This window comes from Physeter macrocephalus, chromosome 18 (genome assembly GCF_002837175.3).
Source record: "Physeter macrocephalus isolate SW-GA chromosome 18, ASM283717v5, whole genome shotgun sequence".
NCBI classification, from domain to species: Eukaryota; Metazoa; Chordata; class Mammalia; order Artiodactyla; family Physeteridae; genus Physeter; species Physeter macrocephalus.
The window spans coordinates 29,676,543-29,694,862 of record NC_041231.1 but is presented as its reverse complement, the minus strand read 5'-3'; the positions used below and the strand labels follow the sequence as shown (position 1 = coordinate 29,694,862).

Sequence of the window (18,320 nt, the reverse complement as noted above, 5' to 3'; positions counted from 1 at the left end):
ATTTATGAGAGGTGAACATAGGAATCATGACACTGGGAGCCAAAACATCCCTTCCAAATCCCAGTCCAGACCCTCCTGCCAAAGACACTGGCGCTGGATCACATTCTGTAACAGACCCACAGCTGCACGCTAGTAGATAACATCAGCCAGGCACGAGATCTGTTGTGAATTTGTTCAAATTCGTGTGTGCTCAAGCTACAGTTTTAACCCAAGGGCGAAGACACGCACGTGGGTCTGGAAAAGGAATAATCAGCTCCAGGAGGCCAAGCGGCAACCCTCAGAAGTGGGGCAAAATGGTTGCAGGGTTTCCATTACTTGGCGCCACGGAGGTGCAGTGCGTGCCACATGCCATAGTGGTTAAATCCCGGCCGCTGGAATGTCCCTCTGCAGGCCCGCTCCAGATAAGAAGGAAAGAATGTAGTTAAGAACTTTATCATTCAAAATACCTGTCCCCAGGGACCTGCCTGCCAGGACGCACATTCTGGCTGCTGACAGGTCTGCATGGAGGCTGGCTTGGTCTCAGAGTCACAGATTCTATCGTTTAATCGATCTTCGCCAAACTGACACCAGACCTGGCGGTGCTTATGCCCTTTTCCACAGGTGACCAGGCACTGTAATAAAAGGTACAGCCAGTCAGGGTCACTTCTGAACAATGTACTGTGGTTCCCGGGGATTAGTCACTGATTAACAGGACCAGGTGTGCTCTTTTCCCACAGCAATCCGTCTCAGTCGTTGCAATTTGTAAATACATCAAGGTTCATGCTTTTCACGCATTCACTCATTCGTTCATTCATTCTGTATTTATCCAGGCTCTGGGCCACTTTCAAGCACAGAATAAACTTAACACAGCATCATGCTCTGAAATCCTGAAAAACAGCATTTATGGTTTGGTAGCATAAGAGTTAAGGGTGGGGAATTTATGAGTCAAACTAACCTAGTTTTTAATCCTAATACTGGTTTTTAATCAGCTGTGGATACTAAGTGATCTACCTGTACTTCAATTTTCTCATCTGTACAACAGGGAATACAAAAATGCCTACTGCCAGGAATTGTGAAAACTAAATAAGAAAAATCCAAGTGAAGTACTTAGCACATGCTCATTCAATGAGTCTTAAATATAATCTAAATAAATAAATATAATCATCATTATTATCTACTTTCATTGTAGAAAACTTGAGAAATACAGAAAGACATAAAAGAGAAAACTATAATGATCCCAAATCTCACTACCTACCTAGGGATAATTATTATTATTAAAATTTTGCTGTTTTCTTCCCAGTCTTTTTAGCTATGGAATGTTGGATCATACTGAATATATACTTTGATATCTTCCACTTCCATTTCATTAAGTATGTCGCAAAGGTGTGTTACTTAATTTGAGATGATACTTTAGCTAGTATTAGCTATCTAAGTAGAACTTAAACCCAATACCTTCTTTCATCTTTTTTTTTTTTTAACTAAATACTAGAATTGAAGCTAAGGCCACTTAGTTAACATAGAACATAAGAACTAGGTTTGTTGTTAATTTGTCCAGGAGTCAGACACTGTTAATCACATGCGCTGTTACTTGTCTGCCATTTCAGAGGTGTTAATAGTATTCTTTTACGATTCAGATTTTATTCAATGTTGAAAGTAAACAGTTAATATTGCACTTGCACGGATGAGATAAGGGAATGGATGCAGAAGCTGTAGCAGGGAAATACCTCTTTCCCCACATTCCTGACTTGGCCCATAAATAAGGCAATTTCTGTTCCCCTGCCACTTGCTCCCCTGAAGAAAGGTGGAGGGGGGCACTTGCTCGGTGAGAATCTCACCAGGAAATACTGACACTGTCTATAAAAGCGAGCTGCTGTCCTCGGGCCACCTATGCTACACAATGGAGGGTTAGCCTTATGTTTCATCGGGTAAGGGACAAGCAAAGCATAAATCTGGAATTCTCAGCCTGCTCCTTTCTCTTTTTCCCAAGTTTTCCACTAGCGACTAGATGGGTAATCAAATAGGTCACTCACTGGGGTCTAATTCTCTTATTTCAAAGATAAGAAATCAGGGAATCTTATTTTTGACTTCAGATCGAAGCCAATGCAGCTTTATAATTAATAAAGAAAGCCCTGATTTCCTTTATAGCAACTTAGCCAGGGCTCAAAGAGGAGGGAAGGTGAGGAGCTGGAGCTTCAAAAATCACCAACAGAAGCTACTATGGCGGGTGATCCAGATAAACCCACTGTGACTCTGAGGTCGCCAGTGGACCAGTCATGTCCAGTGAGACAGTCATGGGGCAGGTGGAAGACTGGAGTTGTTTCCTCAAGAGGAGGTGGGAGAAAGGTGCAGCTGGTCTAGCCTTGAACTGACCTGGGGGGAGACTCAGAATTGAGTATCGGAGATGAGCTGGGGGAAATAACAGCCTTCCCGTCTCACCTCTGACCAGTCTCCCGATTTCCACTGTGGACAAGGGAACTCGTTGCACTTCTGAATGGTGACCTTCTCTTGATGCGTGCACTTGCTATCATCAAGTACATCATTACGGGTGTTGACACAAATAGCCCTTCTCCTCTGGGTTCCACCCTCACAGCTTTTAGAACACTGAAAGGACAAAAAAATGAAATAAAATTATTGCTGAGTTTCTCATCAAGCATGCTCAAGATACTGGCTAGGCTGGCTTGTCTCTTCCAGTCCTTAAGAAACAACCAACCAACAAAGCCTGGTCAATTCTAGTTGTTATTTTAAGGGTATCTGTTTATGTTATCAATTTATTTACCAGGTTTATACCGAAGTCAGTATTAGCAAACTGGCAAAGGAAAACAAAACTGGACATAGCTTGTGGGATATGAAAAAAGTGTTCCGTTGAGTTGTTCCACACCACTCCCAATTTTCCACATGCCATGCCCACATCAGACATTACAAATTAATCATGGTACTCTTCTGCAGTTTTAATGGGGGCAGCCATTATAAATCAACCATGGTACTCTAAATGCGATTTCTCAATGCAGCTCTGCAAGAAGCCATCATCAGCTAATCAGACTTACTCCAAGAAGAAGACTCTCTGAGTGAGAACCAACTTACTTCAGTCCAAGCAGAATAGCGCCAGCCACCTGTGTTACATTCTCCTGAGCATTTTTCCCGGTTGCTTGGTTTGGGGTGACTGCTGCAAAAACTGTCATCAACCTTCTCGGTCTTCCCATCTAGCCTGCTGTATTTGGCACAGTAGATGTCTAAAGTGCGGTAACCCAAGCCACACCGGGCACTACATTCACTCCTGCTGGCCACGTGCCACCTATGCATAAACAACGGGGAGAAACCGACATTTCTATTAAATATATATGTCTTATCGAGACTCGACTGGTGGAAGAGTTGAGCTCTGTTTTCTTCCTTAACTCAAATACCATGAAAGCCACAGTCAGTTACTGAAATCCAATTTAAAACCAGCATTTCCATGTATTTTTCACGGCTGCCAATGTACACGTAAGTCACAGAGTGACAGTCAGTGGTTCTATGTTTGTGAAGATTCTCCCTCGATACAGTCAATCTGAAATTCAAGCAACCAAAAAGAAAAAAAAAAAAACCACTGGAATTCAGCAGAGCAAAAAAAGCAATTTTATATTTAAAAGGTTCATGCAACCCAGCCTTTCATTTGTCAAGGAGGCTGCTTTAACAGGGAATCACTGTTGGAAACACTCCCTAGGAAACCTCCTTTAGGTGGGCCTGTGCTGGAAAATGCTCAGTGAACATCCTGTGAATTAATAAAGGAATGGATAATTTGGACTATAATTGTGAATTTCAAGTATGCTAAACTGTGTACATTATTATCTGTGAATAAAGACTATAAGTTGGTTGAAGCCATGGACCATAGTCTATATAACTCAAATACAATTTTTTTTTTTTTTGGCTGTTGAGCGTCTTAGTTGCGGCACACGGGATCTTTCGTTGTGGCACGTGGGCTTCAGAGCGGGTGGGCTCAATAGTTGCGGCACACGGGCTTAGTTGCCCGGCGGCATGTGGGATCTTAGTTCTCCGACCAGGGATCGAACGCAAGTCCCCTGCATTGGAAGGCGGATTCTTAACCAATGGACCACCAGGGAAGTCCCACAATTTTTTTTTTAGAGCAGTTTTAGGTCCACGACAAAACTGAGAGGAAGGTACAGAGATTTCCCACATACCCCTGCCCCCACATATGCAGAGCCTCCCCATCATCAGCACTCCCCACCAGAGTGGGACATCTGTTACAACTGATGAACCTACGCTGTCACATCATTATCAACTAAAGCCTATAGTTTACATTAGGGTTCACTCTTTTTTTTTTTTTTAACGGTACGCGGGCCTCTCACTGTTGTGGCCTCTCCCGTTGCGCAGCACAGGCTCCGGAAGCGCAGGCTCAGCGGCCGTGGCTCACGGGCCCAGCCGCTCCGCGGCACTCTCTCAACCACTGCGCCACCAGGGAAGCCCCTAGGGTTCACTCTTGATGTTATATATTCTATGGGTTTAGACATATGCTTAGTGAATATATATCCACCATTACAGTATCACACAGACGTAAAAATCCTCTGTGCTCCACCTATTCATCCCTTCTGGTCCCACGATTATTCACTTTTAAAAGTAGATTTGAATCTACAAATTTTTGTCAACTTTATATCCCTAGTACCTATAAGACTTTTTTGGCACACAGTAGGTGCTCAGTATGTACTGATAAATCAAGTGGTTCTTTTAATGCTCCAGCAACGGAGCTAGAGCTTAAAAAAGAAAAAAAAAATGCTTAAAATGAATAGAACAGTCTAAAAAATGAGCTTGAAACATGTTTCGTTGATCAAACTTAGCAATCCCAAAAGGATGATTTCTTTATAATCTTCATTTGAATTTGCTCTTGATCGTTAATTCTCTCCTGCTTATAAACTCCGTGGTTTGCCAAATCCCAATGCCCTAAGAGTTCTCCCTTCTACACTCAGGAAGAGAAGAAGAGCACTGGACACATGCTTATCTTGGAATTTCTCACAAATGCTCAAAAGTAGGTCAGAGTTGACCCCCTCCTACATTTGGCATGTAAAGTGGGCTACTGAGATTTTCCATGAGAGTGACATAGTATTTGGAGGATTTATTTCTAACCGGAACATGTTACATGGGGATTGTAAAACAGTGCTTTATCTCATCCTGTCAAAGTTTAATCTGGGCAAACTCTCACTTCCCTAAGGAAGTGAGGCAAAAAATGTGGACCAATTCAACAGAGGCATCTGGAACTTTCATCTGCCCTTTGATTCGCAGCTACCTTCTCTTTGCCTTCATCATCATTTCCTCGTGGAAGGGTTATTTTCCATCCTGGATAAGGGAGCCAGGAATCCTGCCCCCTACAAGAAAGCACACCAGCAGCTTGGGCTGGAAAAGTGTACCAGAGTTTCCCTGACACGTGCCACCTATGCATAAACAACGGGGAGAAATCGACATTTCTATTAAATATATATGTCTTATCGAGACTCGACTGATGGAAGAGTTGAGCTCTGTTTTCTTCCTTAACTCAAATACCATGAAAGCCACAGTCAGTTACTGAAATCCAATTTAAAACCAGCATTTCCATGTATTTTTCACGGCTGCCAATGTACACGTAAGTCACAGAGTGACAGTCAGTGGTTCTATGTTTGTGAAGATTCTCCCTCGATACAGTCAATCTGAAATTCAAGCAACCAAAAAGAAAAAAAAAAAAAACCACTGGAATTCAGCAGAGCAAAAAAAGCAATTTTATATTTAAAAGGTTCATGCAACCCAGCCTTTCATTTGTCAAGGAGGCTGCTTTAACAGGGAATCACTGTTGGAAACACTCCCTAGGAAACCTCCTTTAGGTGGGCCTGTGCTGGAAAATGCTCAGTGAACATCCTGTGAATTAATAAAGGAATGGATAATTTGGACTATAATTGTGAATTTCAAGTATGCTAAACTGTGTACATTATTATCTGTGAATAAAGACTATAAGTTGGTTGAAGCCATGGACCATAGTCTATATAACTCAAATACAATTTTTTTTTTTTTTGGCTGTTGAGCGTCTTAGTTGCGGCACACGGGATCTTTCGTTGTGGCACGTGGGCTTCAGAGCGGGTGGGCTCAATAGTTGCGGCACACGGGCTTAGTTGCCCGGCGGCATGTGGGATCTTAGTTCTCCGACCAGGGATCGAACGCAAGTCCCCTGCATTGGAAGGCGGATTCTTAACCAATGGACCACCAGGGAAGTCCCACAATTTTTTTTTTAGAGCAGTTTTAGGTCCACGACAAAACTGAGAGGAAGGTACAGAGATTTCCCACATACCCCTGCCCCCACATATGCAGAGCCTCCCCATCATGAGCACTCCCCACCAGAGTGGGACATCTGTTACAACTGATGAACCTACGCTGTCACATCATTATCAACTAAAGCCTATAGTTTACATTAGGGTTCACTCTTTTTTTTTTTTTTAACGGTACGCGGGCCTCTCACTGTTGTGGCCTCTCCCGTTGCGCAGCACAGGCTCCGGAAGCGCAGGCTCAGCGGCCGTGGCTCACGGGCCCAGCCGCTCCGCGGCACTCTCTCAACCACTGCGCCACCAGGGAAAGCCCCTAGGGTTCACTCTTGATGTTATATATTCTATGGGTTTAGACATATGCTTAGTGAATATATATCCACCATTACAGTATCACACAGACGTAAAAATCCTCTGTGCTCCACCTATTCATCCCTTCTGGTCCCACGATTATTCACTTTTAAAAGTAGATTTGAATCTACAAATTTTTGTCAACTTTATATCCCTAGTACCTATAAGACTTTTTTGGCACACAGTAGGTGCTCAGTATGTACTGATAAATCAAGTGGTTCTTTTAATGCTCCAGCAACGGAGCTAGAGCTTAAAAAAGAAAAAAAAAATGCTTAAAATGAATAGAACAGTCTAAAAAATGAGCTTGAAACATGTTTCGTTGATCAAACTTAGCAATCCCAAAAGGATGATTTCTTTATAATCTTCATTTGAATTTGCTCTTGATCGTTAATTCTCTCCTGCTTATAAACTCCGTGGTTTGCCAAATCCCAATGCCCTAAGAGTTCTCCCTTCTACACTCAGGAAGAGAAGAAGAGCACTGGACACATGCTTATCTTGGAATTTCTCACAAATGCTCAAAAGTAGGTCAGAGTTGACCCCCTCCTACATTTGGCATGTAAAGTGGGCTACTGAGATTTTCCATGAGAGTGACATAGTATTTGGAGGATTTATTTCTAACCGGAACATGTTACATGGGGATTGTAAAACAGTGCTTTATCTCATCCTGTCAAAGTTTAATCTGGGCAAACTCTCACTTCCCTAAGGAAGTGAGGCAAAAAATGTGGACCAATTCAACAGAGGCATCTGGAACTTTCATCTGCCCTTTGATTCGCAGCTACCTTCTCTTTGCCTTCATCATCATTTCCTCGTGGAAGGGTTATTTTCCATCCTGGATAAGGGAGCCAGGAATCCTGCCCCCTACAAGAAAGCACACCAGCAGCTTGGGCTGGAAAAGTGTACCAGAGTTTCCCTGATATTCATACAATCCCCAGAACCCAGGCAGAGAACGTGGCGTAGTCTGTGGAAAGGTCACAGCACTGCTTTAGGAAAGTTCTCAAAATGCTATCACTTACTTCACTTATTATCACACTGGAAAGTCATCTCACCTTCAGTGTTCTGAATTCATTCATTCATGTCATGTAACAATTGTAATGTGTTACTATATTGCAGAAAAGCAAAGTGTTTGTTAACAAGTGGAAACAGAAAAAAATGCATGTCTCCGTGGGTGTGAGGGCATTGTGGCATTAAATAATTTGGGGAACTAACTACTCATTTAAGCAAGTTCCTCTACTGCAGAACGTCTCAGGGCCTTCAGAATGTTAATCTGAATTACAAATCTTCACATAGTGGAGAAGACAGTCAGTAATACTTCTCACACATACTGGTTTGCCGTGGATCATCCTGCTGAACTAGCATTCCATAAAAATGTTTTGGGAAAAACAGTTGTAGAGTTTGAGCAACCAGTACTAATCTTCTCTCCGGTCTTTCAGTTTTGCACAAAGATACTTGGCCATTATTAGTATAAATCATAAAAACAGCCACTGTCAAGTTGATAGAGAGAAGACAGACAGTAATGCCTTCTTTGGGCTCAGTTTCTGCATTTGCCTGTTATTCAGTAAACAACTTTTTTCTTCCAACAATCTGTAAATGCCAGTAAAATATGAGCTTGAATGCTGACATATAAACACAACCTTCTAGGGACTTCCCTGGGGGTCCAGGGGTTAGGACTCTGTGCGCCCACTGCCGAGGGCCAGGGTTCAATCCCTGGTTGGGGAACTAAGATCCCACAAGCTGTGCAGTGCAATCAATCAATAAGATCTTCTACTTAATTTCAGACATGAGCATGCACCTGTCTAGTTATGAGGCTTTAAAAACTAATCCTAAACTTCCCCTTTTTTTCTTTTCATTTCTAAATTCTCCCCCACAAACAAGGTCTGTCACTTCTACCGTAGACACGTCTACCAAAAGGCATGGCTAAAATTCCTTCACTTTCTTTTGTTTAATCAGCCAGAGGTGCTATTATCACCCAAGCCGGTTCCCTGAGCTACTGTCCTCCTTTGGTATCAGCAGAGTTTAAGGTGTTGGGTTTTTTTTGCGGTACGCGGGCCTCTCACTGCTGTGGCCTCTCCCGTTGGGGAGCACAGGCTCCGGACGCGCAGGCTCAGCGGCCGTGGCTCACGGGCCCAGCCGCTCCGCGGCATGCGGGATCTTCCCGGACCGGGGCACGAACCCGTGTCCCCTGCATCGGCAGGCGGACTCTCAACCACTGCGCCACCAGGGAAGCCCATTTTTTCTTTTTTTACGTTAAGTATTAAAAAAAACAGGTGGCTTTCTCCAAATGGGGAATTTAGAATAGTACCTTTGATATACCTACTATATGAAATGCAAAGACTTTAAGACCTGACTTTATTTACCTAGTTATTGTGAAATGAGTTTTAATAAAAAACAGAATCAGAAAGTGCAAATACAAGCTCAACACTTATTAGCTAAGTGACTCCAGGCAGGACACTTAACCTCACAGAGGCTCAGCTTCCTTATCTGGGCAGTGGGGGCAAGTAGGAGCCATTTCATAGGGCTACTAGGAGGATTAAATGAGACAAGGCATGTGTAGCATTTAACACACATGACAGGTACTCACAAAAAGTAGCTGCTGCTATTATTATTATTATTACCCTTGGTATTTTATTCTCTAACCAAGTTCTGAATATCATGTAACTCCACGTAAACCATTAATACAAAGTGAAAAGAAATCCAGTTGAGATCTTCTTCATAATTCTACATAAAAGTATCATGGATCCAAGGCTTCCTTTCAATGCATTCGCTTTGTACAATTTGCTTAATTTTTGTTCTCTGTCAGAAAGCTTCCAATGCAGGAGAAACTCTGGAGAACATCCAATTCGCCAGCATCATCACCAACTAATGGCAGCTTATTTTAGAATCTGATTGAAGTGTAAAATATTAGTTTCTTGAAGAAACTGTTCAAACATGATCTCCACCTCAACTTGGTGCTCCTTGCATAAACTTTAAACAGGGTTCTTCAAAAATCATTTTTTTTTAATGGTCATGTTCTATTACTTGTGGTTCTTTGTACAAACCCGCCTTCCTTGGGATTATAAAAGCATGCTCAGTGCTGCAGGCAGGTGTTCCACAGTATCTGCATTGATCCTTTGAGACTCTACCAGCCCCAGCTGGATTCAGTCAGTGGGGAAGTGAAATCTAAGGGAATGCAAGCAGGGGAGGCAACAGACATGGAGCAGAAAACTCCTCAGAGGTATTCCTTTTCACCAAGAGAAATGGAAAAGCTTTATAATTCTCTATTCACTCACCATTTCTTGCCTCAGATTTCATACTTTTCTTAAATATAGAACTGTTTGTATATCTAGATATCTCTATATAAATTTTCTTCTAGTTCCCTCCATAACTCTACATTAGTGCGTTGCAACTTTCACGTATGTAATAGTTCTCATACTGGGTGATAAACACTCTGGGTGGATACAGAGCATTACGGGTAACTTGATGGATGAAGTTACCTCTTTTCTGTTGCCTTTCAAAACAAACTTTTGCGTCTGACGTAACTCCCTCATAATAATACCTATGCAGCGAGTTGTGAGGGTCAAATGAGAACTTTTTTTGGCAAGTGCCATACTCTAGTAGTTGTTTCTAATTCTCAGGAGAAGAACAAGAAATCTGCAGGTATATGTCTTAGATAATCAGTTTCAGAAGGACGGAAAATTGGCTAAAGCTTATTTCACTGAAACACAAGGAAGAGGGTCTAAAGACTAACAACCACACCTGCTTCTCACATGCAGAGACCTTCTACAAAACCCTCACAACTCAGTACTAAAGACCGTGAGGAAACGCTGGCCTCACCTCAGGTCACAGTCTGTGCCGCAGGGTTCAGTAATGGGTGCTGGCTGGGGCAGCCGATCACATCTTTGATCAGAAACTGTAAGCTGATCAGATTCCCTGGTACAAACAGGTTTTCGTTTCCGCTCCCCTAAGCAAGGAGGAAAAAAATTATTCAGACAGAGTAGCCTATTCCCAAAAGCTATTTAGACCAGGGACTGGCAAACATTTTCTGTAAAGGGTTAGATAGTCAATATTTTTGGTTTTGTGGGCCACATGACCTCTGTTGCAACTACTAAACTCTTGTTATAGGGCAAAAGCAGCCGCTTACAAATGTAAAAAATTGGTGTCGCCATGTTTCAATAAAACTTTATTTATAAAAGCAGGAAGTGGGCTGGATTCGGCCCACTGGCTGTAGTTTGACAACTCATACTGTGGACAAAAGGAAACAAGATAAGTCACATAATACGACTACTAAATCTACGTCTCTGGAAAATCAGTTTGGCAGAGCTGATTTTGCTTGGCTTCACACATAATGAGGAAACCTAGCACATCCTGAATCCCTTAAACAGCTCAACTTGCCATCCCAAAGGGACCAGATAGATGCAGAGAAAGATTAGAAAATGCATGCAGATTGAAAGGTTTATAGATTCCATGTATTTGGCTGCTTCCAAAAAAATAAAAAACACCTTGAATCCCCCAAACTCAACCTAAAAGCAGATACCTTGGCAGGGTTTGCTGCATGCTTGCCAGGGTCCATGACTGTTCCAGTAAAACTGCTGGGGTTTGTCTTCAATTGGAATATTGAAAGAATAGCGCACATCAGGGTTGTATAACTTTCCCACGGACAACACCTGGGATGTGCAGACAAAATGGAGAGGATGTGTATGGGCCTGGTGATTCTTGGAGTTAGAAAATGGGCATGGGCTCACTGCCAAGTTTTTACCTGAAGCAAAAGTTCTTGTTCAATGCGATCTGTGGAGTTGATTCTTTCCACTACATTGTCGGACCCGCTGTACTCTATCACGGCATTCCCAACCCGGATTTCCCTTTTGGACATTGTGACAACAAAGTCTCCATTTAGCAAGAATTCACCTTTACTGCTTGATAAAGCTAAAGATGAGAAAAGAGAATTCATTGATCTGCTGCCACTTGAAGTAATACTTTGATAGGCAGAGAGCCAGAGTGTGAAGAATGTAGACTTTTCAGCCAGACACGCACAGGCTCAAATCCGAACTTTGCCACTTGCCAACTATGTGGCCTTGGTGGCTTGGGACATCACTTTCCTCCTCTCGGTCTTGATCTCTTTATCTCTTAAGTGGAGATAAAACACCTCCCCTTCACGGTGCCCTTGAAAATTAGAAATATAATACAACCGTGCTAATTAGCCTGGGGTTTGTGATACAAGCCCCGCAAACGCAGAATTACAGATGGAAGCAATGAGCTGTGGTTACCAGAGGAGAAGGGGCGGGGCAGGGGGCAAAAAGGGTAAAGGAGATCAACTGGATGGTGAGGGATGGAGACTAAATTTTTCGTGGTGAGCAAGCTGTAGTATATACAGAAGCAGAAATATAATGCTGTACATGTGAAACTTATATAATGTTATAAACCAACATTACCCCAATTTAAGAGAAAAAAAGTTTTATGATTTAAAAATACGTATTAATAAAATGAACACTTACAAAATTGGTTCCCACACAAGTAACCCTTTCTACTTCATATGAGAATTAGCTGAACCTACTGAATCTTTGTTAGTTGTCTCTGTTTAGACAGTTGAAATGTAGAAATCCATAGCCAATAGGATGCTCAAATATCACTTCCTTGGCGAGGCCCACTGAGGTAGCCAGCCTCCAATATGGCCCCAACAATCCTGGCCTTTTGATAGTCACACCTGTGTTGTTCCCTCCCACACTGAGTAGCACTGACGTAATAATAGTAGCACTGGTGTAATCACTAGGATACTGTGACTTCCAAGGCCAGGTCAAAGGCATTAGGGCTCCACCTTGCTCTTCCTTGAATCTCTGGCTTTGGGAGAGAAGTCAGCTGCCATGTTGTGAGGATACTCAAGCAGCCTCATTGAGAGGCATCTTGCAAAAAGCAGTGAGGAACCAAAGCCTACTGCCAATAGCATCTACATGAGGCATCTGGTAAGTGGATCTGCTAGCCCCAGTCAAGCTTTCGGACAGGGTCACAGCCCTAACTGAAGTCTTCACGGCCACTTCAGGAGAGACCTCAAGCCTGAAACACCCAGCTATGCTGCTCCCAGATTCCTGACACACAGAAACTGGGACACTGTATATACTTGTTGTAAGCCACTAGATCTTGAGATAATCTGTTACATGAAAAAACCTACCTGGATCATTGTTTTTAAAACTGCAAGCCCCTCCCATTGGCAGCACAGATTCCATCCTTCCTATCCTATTTCCCACCTTAATTTTTCTCCATATCACTTTGTTTATGCTCTCTCTCCCCAAACAGGAATGTAAGCAAGGATTTTTGGACTGTTTTATTCACAGCTATATCTCAGCTTCTGAAAGAACACATGGTAGATGCTCAAAAAATAGTTTTTTGGGGGAAGAATGAATGAATCTACTGTGAATCTTGCAAAAGATGCAACAATCAGTGAAGCTGAACAAGTAATGTTAGAGAACAGCTTGAGTCAAGTGCCAAAATATTGGCCAACTGAGAACATGACAGAGTTAGACCAGTTAGACATTTAAGAAAAGGAAATAAAAATGGACAAAGAAGATGAGATGACAGCTGCTTCAGAAGGAATAATTTACTTATCCAAGTGTCAAGAGAGACTATTGGAAAAGTGAATCAAAACCTCAGGAAGCTTTTTAAAAAATGACTCGTTTTCAGATTTTACTGTCAAATTCAAACTTTAAGCAAAGAATGTACCACTCTATCACATGACTTGACGGAAAACTTAGGGAAAAATATTTATTAATTGCTTATTCTCCATTCTAAAAATGTGGGCATGATTAAAATCAAAATACAATTTTGTTGAATATAAGAAAAAGTAAAATTTATTTTCATACTTTTTGATTAATTTCTCAAGATGAAATCCCAATCATATCATGATCAAATCAAATCATATCCCAATCATATCTTTCCCCCAGTATTTACTATGAAAGTTTAGTTTTATTTTAAATTCCTTTTTTTTTTTTCAGTACTACTGCTCTTTGAATAATGAATTCTCCCATGTTTTGAGCTTGACATGTAGCAGGTACTCAAGAAAGCAGAGCTATTAAACATTTGAGCCCTAAACAAAATACTAGAAAGAGGCCAGTTACCTTCTGTAAGTTGTGCACGATTAGCAAATCTTGGCAGCGAAGGATCCCTTGAAATGCACAGGCCATGTATTTCGGTGAATAAAAGGAATGTGGAAATTTGACCCAGGGTTGGCAAACAGGTGTCCTCCCAGACAAAAATGTCAATCACTTGGTACTAGCCCTTCAAGAAACTACGCAGAACAGGGTTCCCTGACAGCATCGTGTCTCAGCATCATTAATGACATCTGTCTTGGTGGTGGGGTGGGGGGGAGCCAGGTTATCTTAGGTGCCTGCCAGATCCTAACCTGCCCTTCACTGATGCAGGTGACGCACTGTCTTTCACCAGAAGTAGACCAGAAGCAATGCATATGTGGAAGAGGTTGAGAGGATTTAGGGGAAGTAGACAGCATACCCTTATGTGGAAATTAATGAAGGCCGCAATGAAGCTCTGAATATTCCCTGTGGCTCAGTAGCAGTAGTGTCCCTGTTTTCGAGGACATGGGAACCTCACAGAGTTCACCCAGCTGGGCACTACACTGATGCAAGGACTGCTCTTCACAGGATCAGGAATTAATTGCATCAAATTTGATCCCTAAACCTGCGCTTCATCTACCAGAACTCCTACCTTAGAAGCCCCATCTTGACCCTGAGGTAAAAGTAAGATGCCTTCATTTGAAATGGTTGGGAAGAAAGTGGTGACACAGGAAAAAAAAGCTTTTAAAAAGATAATCTTTTCGGCTTCCCTGGTGGCGCAGCGGTTGCGCGTCCGCCTGCCGATGCAGGGGAACCGGGTTCGCGCCCCGGTCTGGGAGGATCCCACGTGCCGCGGAGCGGTTGGGCCCGTGAGCCATGGCCGCTGAGCCTGCGCGTCCAGAGCCTGTCCTCCGCAACGGGAGAGGCCACAGCAGAGGGAGGCCCGCATACCACGAAAAAAAAAAAAAAAAGATAATCTTTTAAAATAGGCAATCCAAGATGCTGGCTTCTTCTTCTTGATCCAAAATCCTTTGATTGTCCCTACTACCAATAGAACGCAGCTCAAACTCCTTCGCATCACCTTCCTGTATCTTTACAAATCTCATCATGACCTATTCTTCCAACCTCACCATTCACTCCCACCAATAAACCTCAACTCCCAGTCATGTTCATTCCCAGGTCAGCTACATATTTTTCTATATGGAGGTAGTAAAGTGAAGTGGTTAAGGGTACAGGGGCTGAGGTCAGACCAATAAGGATTTTAACTCTTTTCCCATTTTCTGTTCATGTGACCTTGAGTAAGTTATTCAACCTCTCTAAGCCTCAGTTTCGTCCTCTGTATAATGGATTTCTTATAGAATTGTTACAGACATTAAAACAGGATAGTGCATAGAGGATTTGGTAGCTGGCAGGTCAAAATGCCTTCAAATGCAGTGTCTCCTCGTCACACATTTACACTTGCTTAATTCATGAATAAGAAAAGCATGACTTAAACATTATTAAAATATTTTCTGAGGCCAGGTGACTTCTAATCATGGAAGTGTGTCTCCAGAGCCTGTTAACCGCTAAAGTTTTCTAAGAAGAAGGTCACCAAATATCCATGAAATGAGTGAATGAATTCAGGCGTTCTTTATCTTATGTACAAGTTGAAAGCCAATATGTTTAGCTACAGATTTTTAAAAATTTAAGTTATTTGTTCTGCTAGACTGCATGAGCCTCTTTAAGTAAAGCCAACATTTAAAAATGCACTTTTCTAAGCCTAAGAAAGATCTCAGTCCACAGTAGGTGCTCAGTCAACGATGTCGAAAGAACAAGTGACTGATGGAACCTGACATTCGTGACAAGGAGAACAGAGAGCTTCCAGCCAAATAACTGTTTCCCCGTCAGTGTAAACCTCTGGCAACCTCACCTCCCCTGCAGCTCCTGTAGCATGAGACCCACCAGCCATGCAAGACGTAGGAGTTTCAGTGGGTCACTGGTTGGAGACGAGGTTGTTTCTGTGGCACCTCAGGCCTCCTGAGGCTGCCTCCTAACGTGGGTCACTTACATGGAGGTGGCAGGATGTGCTGCCAGAAAAATCACCCAGTTCTTTCAAGTGAAGAAGTCGCATGCTAGCTACTCAGCTGATGTTTCACTAAAAGGGGGGAAATGAGATGTCACAAGGCCAGTTCTGTAAATTAAGCGATAATCCAGTGCTGGCTGTATTCAGAGAGCAATCATCTATCCTATGTTAATTCTGGGGCTCCTTTCCAATGTCTCCAGGCTTCCTCTCATGCTTATGCTGACCTGGGGGCATTTCACCCTTCACTGCATGCTCTTTATCCCATTAGATGGTGAGTAGGAAAGGAGATAGGAGTCATCAGGTGAAATGGAGTTCCTGCTTTATCTTGAACTGAATCGATTCCTGTCTTCCCACTGCCACCATTAATCAAGGGCTAAGGGTCCTGGAGACAAATAAGCACCATGGAAATGGCTCCTTTTTCTCCTAAAGAAACACGAACATGGTAGCACTGGGTGCAACTTGGCTTTAACCCAACAGGAGGGAGGGGTCTAGGCTGAAAGGATAACCTTTGACATGGAGACTTTCTGCTTCGGTACCTTGTGAAACAAATAGTTTCCTGAAAACAACAGTCTACTGCCCAACCTCCCACTAATGCGATTAGGGAGCTAATTTCCTGGGTTGGTTTCCCCCCCATTTCACCCATCAGAGCTGGGTTGCTACAAAGGCCCTCTCTCCTGGAAACTGCTCCTTCACCAACACATGCGAAAAGAGTATGGCTTGACTGACCTTGAAAAAAAAATGTGAGGTATACAGATGATCGCTTAGCAACCGAACAGCTGGGACTAGCCTCTAGCAAGACTCAACTGGGGGCTTTAAAACCTTCTTAGAGCATTTGCTGCGCCTTCCTTCAAGCCAAGAGTAAACATTTACACACGGCAGATTTGATGACAACATCATATTCCTCCTAACTTGTTAAGAAACCACTGTAAGGTTCAAAGGCTCTAAGGTCTTGACCTTCATGCTTGGTGAACTGTGACTCGCCATCTTTGCTTGGACTTTTCATTTGTTTCCAGAGAGACGTTCTTTGGCCAACAGGTAACTTTCCCATAATATTCCATTAAAGAGCCATGACTACCTCAGACTGTCTGTCCCAGATGACAAATCTTCTTTAATTTTGCTTTCATTCTTTACAAGGAGATTAAGAAACCTCTAGTGAGAAGTAAAGGGATATCAGAAGGCCCTCCCCAGTTCAGGCACCTGACCTGGTTGATGAAGCTGAATTGAACTGAGGCCGCTGCTTGGGAGGAGATTATTTTTCCAAGAAGGAGAATAACAGTGGAGAATCCTTCTCCTTTTCGATGAGAAGAAAGGAACAGCTCAACATGGTGTTTGGATCTCAGGAAATTAACCAATAAAGGAGGCTGCATGCAATGCTGCTGGATTTAATTAGGAAATAGTAAGGCCACAGCAGTCACAGGTTCTAATTTATAATCCAGTCCACGAAGAAAAATGCTTGACCCGTTGTGCACAGTGGTTGAAGGAGAAATGTGGGATTCCCCAAAAATAATTTGGATAGGGTCCTCAGGAACTTTGTTAACTGTTTTAAAAGGTACCACTCATTTGGATATTTAGGGTGAGGAAAAGCTGATGCAACCACTGAGAATTGATTCCAAGTAAGATTTTACAGTCTTTAAAGAAGGAATGATTCTGTATATTTCCATCATAATTCCGTCCCCCCATTAAGTACATGGCAGGTACTCAGTAAGTGAAGACAGCATGAGCAATAATTATTCAATAATTCAGCCATCATGTACTTAGTTCATATCATGTGAAGGCTTTATATCAGGAGCTAAAAATATAAAGACACAGCTTCTGACCCTAAAACACTAGTGGTCACACGGACAAATAAGGAACAAGTCTCAGTTGAGTTGATGGTGACTGCTCAGGTCAAAACCATGGAGTCATCCTGGACCCTTCTCTTTCTCTCGTACACCATATTCAACCCATCCACTAATCATGATGGCTCTACCCTCAAAAGATATCCAGAATTTGACTGTGTACTGCCAATTCCACTGCTCCCACTTGGGGACAAGCCGCCAGAACATCTCTCTTTGACTACTGCAATAGCTTTCTAACCCATCTTTCTGTTTCTACCCTGTACCCTACCCACCGACCTCATCTATTCTCAACATAACAGCCAGGGTACTCTTTTAAAAATATAAATATGATTATATCATGTTTTTCCTTGATTCAAAACCTCTAGTAGCTACCCTCGTCTTTCAGAGTTCAAGTCCTTTCAATGATCATATGGCCCTATATGATCTAGTCCTGATACCTGTTTAATCTCATCTGGGACTCTCCTCTGTGCTTACAAAGCTCCAGCCACACTGGCCTCCCTCTATCCTTGGAACAAACTAGACATATTCCTCTTTTAAGGATTTCACATCGGCTGTCCCCTCTGCCTGGAATGCTCTTCCCCTAGATAGCCACTGTCTCTCGCTACAATTCAAGCATTTCAACTCCACTGTTCCCGCCTACTCTCAGTACCCCAATTTCCTTTATGCTGCTCTGTTTTCTAATTTTACTTATCACCTTCTATTACTTGTTTATTGTCTATCTCCTTCCACTAAAAAGTTCTAAGAAGACAGAAATTTTTATTTACTTTTTTTTTTTTTTTTT

The 18,320-nt window shown here is 42.5% G+C and overlaps 1 protein-coding gene across 10 annotated transcripts in view; it reads right to left on the bottom strand.

Annotated features, from left to right (window-relative positions):
- ADAMTS9 (ADAM metallopeptidase with thrombospondin type 1 motif 9) overlaps window positions 1-18,320 on the bottom strand; it is a 231,858-nt gene that overhangs the window by 153,028 nt on the left and 60,510 nt on the right. For all 10 annotated transcript variants that reach the window (XR_008615619.1, XM_055079382.1, XM_028478511.1 and 7 more), the window contains 6 exons: window positions 11,338-11,504; window positions 11,116-11,245; window positions 10,416-10,542; window positions 3,061-3,271; window positions 2,416-2,580; window positions 447-611 (listed from right to left, as the gene is read on the bottom strand). Coding sequence is in view for 9 of the 10 variants with exons in the window: in XM_055079382.1 (XP_054935357.1) it covers window positions 447-611; window positions 2,416-2,580; window positions 3,061-3,271; window positions 10,416-10,542; window positions 11,116-11,245; window positions 11,338-11,504 (965 nt within the window). In the remaining variant the exon portion in view is untranslated. The remainder of the gene's footprint in view (window positions 1-446; window positions 612-2,415; window positions 2,581-3,060; window positions 3,272-10,415; window positions 10,543-11,115; window positions 11,246-11,337; window positions 11,505-18,320) is intronic.